The sequence below is a fragment of the Arvicanthis niloticus genome, chromosome 21 (genome assembly GCF_011762505.2).
Source record: "Arvicanthis niloticus isolate mArvNil1 chromosome 21, mArvNil1.pat.X, whole genome shotgun sequence".
Lineage (NCBI taxonomy): Eukaryota > Metazoa > Chordata > Mammalia > Rodentia > Muridae > Arvicanthis > Arvicanthis niloticus.
The window spans coordinates 46,533,923-46,544,095 of record NC_047678.1 but is presented as its reverse complement, the minus strand read 5'-3'; the positions used below and the strand labels follow the sequence as shown (position 1 = coordinate 46,544,095).

The 10,173-nt window shown below is 44.5% G+C and overlaps 1 protein-coding gene and 1 non-coding gene across 3 annotated transcripts in view; one reads left to right on the top strand and one right to left on the bottom strand.

Annotated features, from left to right (window-relative positions):
• Window positions 1–3,642: 3,642 nt before the first annotated feature.
• On the bottom strand, window positions 3,643–3,787 carry LOC117693924 (small nucleolar RNA SNORA48). The gene has a single exon (XR_004604509.1). It is a non-coding gene; the product is annotated as a small nucleolar RNA SNORA48 (small nucleolar RNA).
• Window positions 3,788–4,942: 1,155 nt separating this feature from the next.
• Window positions 4,943–10,173, top strand: part of Myom1 (myomesin 1) — a 127,149-nt gene continuing 121,918 nt past the window's right edge. For both annotated transcript variants that reach the window (XM_034484557.2, XM_034484556.2), the window contains exons 1-2: window positions 4,943–5,102; window positions 9,778–10,124. In XM_034484557.2, coding sequence (XP_034340448.1) covers window positions 9,805–10,124 — 320 coding nt within the window. In that variant the 5' untranslated portion in view covers window positions 4,943–5,102; window positions 9,778–9,804. The remainder of the gene's footprint in view (window positions 5,103–9,777; window positions 10,125–10,173) is intronic.

Sequence of the window (10,173 nt, the reverse complement as noted above, 5' to 3'; positions counted from 1 at the left end):
AAGAACCGAGAGAAGGAAATATGAGCAAAAGAAAAGAATAGAAAGATATTAATATTTAAATACATGAGTGCAGCATTCCACAGGAAACCAAGGCCTCCCTCTGTGAAACTGTTGGAGCTTACTGGTGGCATAGAGCCCACCGTAGGGACATGGGAGTAGACAGGGTCCGAGTGGATCCTGGGACCCTGTCTTACCACATATCTGCTAGAGCTGTACTGTCACAGGTTTGCCCTTTTCCAGGACCACTGACAGACGTTCTTCCCTTCTACCTAGTGTGGGGGAGGTTGCTGTGGCAATTCATAGCCTGCAGGCCTGATGGAAGACTACGTTGGCTTCATTTTGTCAGTGCTCAGATAACTAGTTCTAATTTTAGCTCTAGATCTAGTTCAGAACTGGTTTGTTTAATAACTAGGTGAAGCTTGGCTTCTCATAAGAATTCAAGGCCCTGACTTCCCGTCCTTCCCTCCCTCCTGTCTTCCTCACTCCCCCCTCCCCTATTTGCAAACCACAGCCTTTAATGCTAACACAAACACATCTGGATTATTTTCAGGGACATTAGAGATTAAAAAACATTCAAAAAACAAAACCAAAAAAACCCCAAAAACCATACCAATAGAGGGGCATTTCAGAGGCGAGATGTCAACTTCAGACAGTTTCCTTTTTTAGAACAAAGTGTCCCAGATCCGTTTATGAGTGAGGACAAAGTAGAAGTCATGCTCTAGATTGAAAGCACACACACATACAAAATCAATCTAGAGACAACTAGAGAGCAAATGTAGGTTCAGAGCTTTAGAGGTAAAGTTATTCAATAAACAGCAAGATTAGATACCAGATGCCTCAGATATCTGAGACCCCACCTCTGAACACATATACACACAGACTCACCACACACACATATACACACATGTTCACATACATACATATACACACATGTTCACACACACATTCACATACATCATATACACACATACCACACACATTCAAACACATACATACTCATAATACACATACAAATACACACATAAACACCACACACACGTTCACATACACACATCATACACACCACACACATACACATTCACACACATGCATATATACACATGTTCACATACATCATACACAGACACACAACACACATATACATGTACACACAATACACATACAAATACACACTCATCACACACATACACATTCACACACATATATATATATACACACAGATATACACATACACTCACTACATATACATAGTACACACATACACACACACACACACACACACACACACACCAACTTTAAGCTAGAGAGGATACAATCTAGTTACCATGCAAATTATAGGTAACTCCAGCTGCAGCTTTCAAAAGAGTTCATGGAACTATTCAGCTAAGATTTTTCTTATGCTTAAAGAATCTTCATTGGACAGAGAAGGAAATTTTTAACCACAGGGCCAGTATCACTCATGTTCCTTCCCCTTTCGTAGCATAACATTAGATTTCCCTTTAGTCCTGTCTTGTAAAGGCGAGGGATTCTTTCAGGTTTTGTTTTATGAAGCTCTAACCAGGGTCCCTTATTCTTTTACCTATTCTGTCATAATGTAATTATCCCTAGGGACTTCCCATTCTGCGGTGCTGTGCCTTGGTGTGCTGGGTGTACCACAATGCTGCATTCAATAGGCTGTCTAGAAATGCTTTGTGACCCAAACTGAACGGATGCAGATCTTTCTACATGTAGTTGATATGTGAGTTTTAGTCCTGAATTAAAGCTGACAGTTTAGGAAAAGGCGTTCATAATTTTAGGTGGGACTTAGTCCTTATTTGTTTTCTTTACATTTTGTTCTGTAACGATGCTTCTTCCATCCCTGCCCCCCAAACATAGAGTAATGATCTGCTACTAATTACTCTGTGTCCGTCTCTAGAATGAAAGTGAGCTGGCAGAGTTCTAGGGGCTAGATGCAACTTGTACATTTATCTTGTCTTTTACTTCATTGTTACTTTATACTCAGAAAACACTAACATTTTTCAAATCAGTTTAAAGAGAAAAATGTCTATCTACCTTAAAACTAGTCATTACCTCAAGGAAAGAAACTATCTAGAATTCTTTTTTCCTCTCTCTATTGGAATATAGAGAGGGCTCGAATTATAGAATTAAGTGTTTTTTATAGATAATGTGATCACAATAAACTGCAGAAGTAAGAAAATCTCTTGGAACTCTGTGAGGAAAATCTAATCACTAGAATCCTTTTTAAAAAAAACTTTTTATTGATTCTTTGTGAATTTCACATCATGCACCCCAGTCCCACTCATCTTCCCACCCCCTCATATCTGTCCTTCACCCTTTAACCTCCCCCCCCAAACACATACACACACCTCCTCCTCCACCACCACCACCACCAACAACAACAACAAAACAAAGCATAGAAAACATCTTGTCATGGAAGCTGTAGTGTGTCATAGTGTGTCCCACAGTAAGTTCCTCTGCCCACACATCTTCACTTGCAAATGTTCATTGCAATGAGTCATTGGTCTGATTCCAGATCTCTGGCTTCTGTGACACCATCAATGCTAGATGTTCACCAGGACTCTTTCCGGTTATCCTGTTGTTGCCCTGTGTCACAGAGATCTGCAGCTTTGGAACAGCAGGATTGGCCCTTTCATGTGTCCCAACTGTTCACAGATGATATAGGTATTGGGGTGGGCCGATTTAGAGCCCTGGATCTGGGCCTGAATGGTAGCTGAGCTAGTCAGTGTGCTGGCTCTCCTTATCCTCACTGTTTCAGTTGGGACACCCAATGTCACCACTGGCAGGTGGCAGGGTCAACTCTCCTGCTCTCATGACCCTGAGGCTGGCTAACCTGCACCCACACCTCCAGAGCTAGCTCCACTGTGATACCCAATCATGGTTCAGGGCCCACTCTCCCACATGCTGCAGCCTGTGAGTGGCAGGGTCAGCTCTCCCACACCCCTGCCACCAGGACCAGCTCCGCTGTATTACCTGGGTCAGACTCCCAGATTGCTCTCCCAAGTGCTGCTGCTGCTGAGAGGTGGGGCAGGTCTCCAGAGCACTGAAACCAGTGAGGGGCAGGGCTAGTTATGCACAGCTTCTGGACATCCACGTGGTCCCAGGTCACTGCCCCGACCAGGGATATCCTCATCTTTGCTAGTGGTAATATGAGCCATAGACATTGACACCAACCCCCTGCCGCTGCATAGCCATGAACTCACATGTGGTCCTCAGTGGCAGCTCAGGCTGGGACCTCACCATGGCCTCAGGGGGTGGGGCTCACCTCTCCACCCTTGAGTCTCCAGTTCTATCTCTTCATCATGTTCAAGCTGCTCCACTTCTCTTTCTCTGCCATCTGACCACCACATACTCTTTCTCTGCCATCTGACCACCACATACTCTTTCTCTGCCATCTGACCACCACATACTCACACATTGTGGTGACTCCCACTGCAGGATTGGCATGCAGCTGGCAGGACCCTGGGTGACATCCTCCATCTGTGCTACAAGGCATGGCAGTAAATGGGGTGGGTGTCTATGGCCTGCATGTGCCATGTGCTGGAAGGCAGGTCTGTCTGACTTCCCTCTCCTGTGCTGTGCTGTGCTGTGCTGTGCTACCTGGATTTGACTTGACTTGATTTTTTTTGAGTCCTACGCATAAGACAGCTTTGACCACCAAGCCAGGTATCAAGCTAGGATGAACAAAGGACCGCCAACTGCTCTGTCCCTGACTGATGTAAGAACAACACCACCAACAAGGTGTCTCTTTGTCCATTGCCAGGTGGGTCTAAGTAGAATTCTTGAAGCAAATAGTTTCTGAAGTTTATAGATTGTATTTGATTACTTTCTGTTTATTGTTAGTGTCTGTACTGTGTGTGTAAGGGGGAAAGGGGAAGAGGGGAGAAGGGGGAAGAGAGAGAGAGAGAGACAGAGAGACAGAGAGAGAGAGACAGAGAGAGACAGAGACAGAGACAGAGAGAGAGAGAGAGAGAGAGAGAGAGAGAGAGAGAGAGAGAGAGAGAGAGAAGGGAGAGGAGGGAGAACAGCTTCTGGAATCCTGCCTTTCACTTAGCTGCAGTGTGGTTTGCCTTGTTCACTGTGCTGAGTACTGTAAGCCAGCTGGCCTACCAGCTCAGCTATGATCCTCCTGTCTCTGCCTGTCATCTTGCTGTAGGACTCCTGGGATTACCATCTCTATGGAGTTCTGGAATTACAGATGTGCATCACTGCTGCAGGTTCTCCTGGGATTACCAGTTCCATGGAGTTCTGGAATTACAGATATACACCATTGCTGTGGTTCTTTTCACAAGGATTTTGGGATCGAGCCCATGTATCAGGCTGGGCCACCTCTCTTTCATTACTCCATTAGTTGGAAACAAAGAATCAGATAGTTAGGCTAAGCCTGCTCTTGAGTTTGGAAGGATAAAATAAATGAAAGGAGGAATTGAACAATTGCACCTGAAGCTGTGATTCACTTTGTAACTTTTCCTAAACAGAGAGGAACAGAGAGTGTTCTTTGCAAAGCAGAACGCCTCTGCACTAACCTTTAGCCTCCATCTCTTTCTCCCATGTTGTCTTTCAACGCTGTGCTACATGTGTCACCAACAGTGCACACAAAGCCGTATCTTGGCATTAAGATTCTATGAGGTCCATTTTGTGGATCAGATTCCTACACCTGTTTTTAGCTCCAAACACAAGCTGCTCGTTGCACTGTACGTTTAAATATAAAGCAGTAAAGTTATGTTGGATGCAGCCGTATAACCCTCCCTCTATTTAAGTAAGTTCTCTGGTTTAATCAGGCCACACTCATTGAGCCATTAACCTAATCCCACTGCTCCCGCAGCTTCCTGCCATGCTCTTCTCTGGGTTTGGGACTACCCTCCCGTGTGCTGCTATATTTATCCGCCTTCTTGGCCATAAAAGGCTGGCTGTGGGGCCCTGACATTCTGTTGCCTGACCACATGCATTATTTTTGAACTGGCCCCCAGAATCCAGCCTCTAGCCCTGCCTCTTAACTTCTTCTTGGATTCAACCTAGGTGGGTCTTCATTCTCTCCTGCTCCTCGGCTGCAGCAGTGGGCCATCCCCCTGCCCCAGAAACTGGTAAGTGACACGGAGGTGGCAAATGTAGCCAGTAGTTAATGTCTGCCTTCTTACCTCAGCAGGGAAGTAACAGAGGAGCTCCAGAAAGGGAGAGCAGGGGCAGCAAGGTACCTGCCTGGGCTGGTGGCTGTTTTGCCATATTCTTTTGAAATCAAGCCACTGTTCGGGGAACTATGAAAGTTCACATTTGTCTCAGATTCAATGCAAGTACTTTATCAGGGAGAGGAGTAGTGAAGTATTTACAGATCTCCCTGAGTGCAAATTAGGCCAGAAGGATACAAATTTTCTTTAAAGCCACTAATTCATGATCCAGTGACTTAGCTCCAAGAGGGGAGAGAGAGAGAGAGAGAGAGAGAGAGAGAGAGAGAGAGAGAGAGAGAGAGAGTAGAGAGAGAGAGAGAGAGAGAGAGAGAGAGAGAGAGAGAGAGAAAGAGAGAGAGAGAATATGAGAGTGAGGGTGAACTCTGCCATGAGAGAGCAGTGTGGCCGAACTCTCGAGAGCATTGTGATATTTCTGACTTGAAAATGACTGGGTAATACAGAGGTGGCAGACCTGGCACTGTGACCCTGAAGCTGTTGCCTTCTGTAATTAATTTCCATCAGCCTTTGTCCCCTGCAGCCGGTATCAGAGTAATACAGCGCACTTACAATCATGGGGTTAGTATTTCTTCCTAACCTTCCAAATTATTTTTAGAAATAAAAATTAGGTTTCAGAAGCACAGAAGACAAAGAAAAATCTTTATTTCTAACAAATTCTGACTATTGTGTGTTGGCTGAAGCCTGATTCACTCAAGAAAAGGAGGTGGCTGGCTATACTTTGGTTCCAAGGGTCAGTCAGCACTGGTGACTTAAAGTCAAACCCTGTTTACTTGTAATACATGACCCCTATGTACTAAATAGTAGATATTAGTAACACAAGTATACTTGAGGCTGACGATGAAGAATGGAAAATGGAATTGGGACAAGAAATTTAAATGATTTGTGAGAATGATAGTATTTTGAACCATCTGGGTAGCAATGTTAATTTTTAATACAATACAGTGAAAGAGCTTTTATTATTTGTAAGTCACTCTGATGACATCACTACAGAGACTTACCTAAGACTTGATGATACTAATGCAATGTATTCTAACCTTTTATACTGTAAACACCATCCAAAAATTATTTATTAAGTATAATTCTGCATATTTAGTAACAGAAAAAGCAATCTATTTAAGGATTGAAGCACAGTTGCTTGCTAGTAGCTATTTTTTTCCCCCTCTTAGAAAATGTCATGTAGACTGGTATTTTCCATGGGATCTCAGATATTTATTTCTGGAGTGAAGCTTGCTGGGTTTTCTTCTCTAGAGAGCACACATTGACTTTTTAAATAGCTTAAATAAAATTTTGTTTGAAATATGACAAAAACTTAAAAGGATTCACTCCTCACTTAGGAGTTTTAAGTAAAACAAGGTTAGAAAAAAAACCCTTTGCTTGAAAACAATTTTCTTATGTAGTTTTGAAAATAATATTATTATGCATGAGAATATGTTTTTAAAACCTAGGGGGAGATATCTATAAAATTACGACTTGCCCTAGTGTGCCACGCCCGAGTGTGCCACGCCCTAGTGTACCATGTCCTAGTTTGCCACGTGGCTGATGGTCTTCTTTTCAGTGACCACATGATTTATGAAAGTAAATGTGAGGCTCCATGAGCGAAGTCTTCCTGCTAAGCCTGACGGCCCGAGTTCCATCCCCAGAGCCCTCATGCAAGGAAAGAAAGGATGCTAACAGGTTGTCCTCTGTGTTCCATGTACGTACTATGACACATGTGCACCCCCAGACTCACAAAATCAATTAACTGATAGACGGATACGAAACTGCCAGAGCCACACTGAGGCCAGATTCTTTACATTCCTATATGGACTCTCCCTTATTTCTATATGGAAAAAAAATACTGTTTTGCTTTTTTGATTTTTGTTTTGTTTTGTTTTGTTTTTCCGAGACGGAGTTTCTTTTTGTACCCCTGGCTGTCCTGGAACTCACTCTGTAGACCAGGCTGGCCTCGAACTCAGAAATCTGCCTGCCTCTGCCTCCCAAGTGCTGGGATTAATGTTTCACCTTTTTAAAATGTTTGCACTATTTGAAAGAACTTGTACTTATAAAAATTATCAGACCGTGAGGTTCAGTTTTAGTTTTTTTTTTTGTGTGTGTGTAGTCACTCACGTTGTCTCCCTCTGCCTGAGAAAGGGTGTCGCCGTGCAGTCTTAGCTGAGCTGAGACTTTATAAACCAGGCTGGCTTCAAATTCACAGAGACCCACTTGTCTCTCTCAGCCTCCAGAGTGCTGGGATTGAAGGTGTGCACCACCGCCCAGAGACCTTCTTGGTTCTCAGTTTCATCTATGTGCGGTTGACTCCGAGATTTAGATATCCATCCTGTACCACTACTTTGAACTTTAAAGTCACACATCTGGCTTCCCACCTAAAACCTCAACTGGACTGTGTAGGAGGTTCCTCAGACGGAGAACATCTCAGGCTGCTTTCAAGTTTTTTTCCCATCCCAAGATGATATTTTCTTCTTTCCTCATCTCAGATAATGGCAGACTCAGTCTTCTAGTTAGTCAGGCAAAAACCCTTGGCAACATTTCTTTTTCCTTCATGCTCCAATTCAGACCATCTGGTGAATATGATTGGTTGTCCCTTTAGAGCGCGCGCAGAGTCTGGGTACTTCTTATGATCCTACTGCTGCCATTGTTATTAGCCAGGACTAGGGAAGTGACCTTAGTATTTCTCTACTAGATCCATGAGAACAGAGTGTCCAGGACTAGATAGTTTAACCCACAGTTAACCAGTATTCCAAGGTCAAGTATTGTCAGGTTTGGAATATGTATACACACACACACACACACACACACACACACACACACACACACACATCTAGAGGGCCCAGGTTCAATTCCCAACACCTACACTTCATGGCAGCTCAGTGCCATTTATAACTTCAGTGCCAGAGGTCTTTTATCCACCACAGGTACCAGGCTCACATCTAGTGCACACATATAGCATGCAGACAAAACCATAATAAAGCTGCTGATGGCTTGTAGATGGCCCACTTCTCCAGTGCCTCCACATGGTGGTTGTAGAGTGAAAAATTATAAAGGCCATTTTATGAAATATGTGTAAATCTTTCGCCTTAGACCTTGGGCAGAAAAGCACCTGCCAGCAGGTTTGGGCCCATCTAATTAGTTACAGAGGAGGGGGAGTTACAAGACAAAGGCCTGTTAAGAACATCCCAGAAACTGACTGGCCAAGGGAAGAACTACACCCTGCCCCATGGTACGGCCTACTAGTGTTCAAAAAAGGTAAAACAACCAATCCTGTGCACCCACACGAAAGTTCGCTTTTTCCCCACCCCGCCCATATATAAGCGCTAGACCACTGAGCCATGAGGTCAGTCCCTCTATCCCCTATGTGAGATATGGGGATATGGGCTGGCCCAGAGCTCTGATTTAATAAACCACCTCATGTGTTTTACAGCAAGATGGTCTCTCGTGTGTCCTTTGGGTGCGTGCTATCCTGTGACTTAAGTGGACCTTCTTTCTGGGGAGTCCCGGACCTTTCATCTTGGTCATGGTCACTCTGTTAGGTGCTCGGACATGGTCTTTGTTTTCTTTTATTCCGGGGATAACAACTCTGTTGTGCTAAGGCCCATTTGAATAAGCTCATTTCAATTTCATTTTCCCCTTAAGGAGCCACTTTTCAAATGGAATCCCATTCTGAAGGACTGGAGACATTTTAGCATCTCTGTCTGGGGAAAGAGAGTAATCCTTTAGCCCAGGATAGCCCTCTAATTGACCTCTTAGCTTTCTTTCGACAGGGATTGTCAGCTTAGAGTCTTCTAGTGGCTTGTCAGCTCTCTGAATAAAAGTCAAGCCCTTAGTATCTACTCTATGACTCCATACTATCTGCCCTTCACCTCTCTGACATCATTTTTACCCTCTCTGACCCTTCCAAGTCTCGCAGCCCCGTGGTCCTTAGTCCTATGTGGAGACTGGGGCATTCACTCTCACCAGTGTGTTTGCATGGGTACTCCATCTGGAGCTCTCTCCAGACAGCCTCCTGTTCAGACGGCTTTTCCCTTTGAAGCAGTCTCTAGGGAGGGTGCTTCATATTGTACCCCGTCTCTTACTTTACTCCGTGGCCCTTAGTGCATCCTAATTTGCTTCACCTCTCACTGCTGTCAATCTCCTGAGTCCTGCCTTGGACCATTGGTGTAGGATTTTTGTTGGTTTTGTTTTTTAACCCCTGCACTTGTGCTGGAAGAGCTTCAGGCTCCCAGAAGGTGCTCATTATTTTTTTTTTAAACGAATACCACATTACATCTCATCATTCCACACTCTCCTAAACAAAGCATGCATCAGAACAGAATGTCAGAAAATTAGAAATAGGTGTCACAAGAGTGTTTGAGAGAAAAGCACCATAGTCAGAGAGGAAACTCTGTTCAGCTGCCCAGAACAAGAAAGAAAGGAATTCCTTATGATGGGGGTGCGTGTGTGGGCCTCTGAAGAGGGGGATTGTGGGTACCCCGCTAAGCGGAACTTACATCCTTTCCCATTTGCTTCTGAGAATGATTGCAGTCTGCGTTTGTCTACATTGTTCTTTGGGGTTGTTCAGTAAAGAGCTGTTTCCTTGCAGGTTGCCTCCTCCCCTGAAGGGCTCGCGATGTCTTTGCCTTTTTATCAGAGATCCCACCAGCATTATGATCTCGGTTACCGGAACAAGGACCTTCACACCACCATGAGCCACTACCAACAGGAGAAGAAGCGCTCTGCCGTCTACACCCATGGCTCCACTGCTTACAGCAGCCGTTCCTCGGCAGCTCACCGCCAGGAGTCACAGGCCTTTAGTCAAGCATCAGCCGCCTCCTACCAGCAGCAGGCCTCACAGGCTTACAGTCTGGGAACATCCTCCTCCCTGCATTCTCAAGGGTCTGAAGTTAGCCGGAAGACAGCCTCTGCATATGATTATGGCTATTCCCACGGGTATGTCAGGAGCAGCCTCCCAACCTTGGGCACGTGCTCAAAATTATCA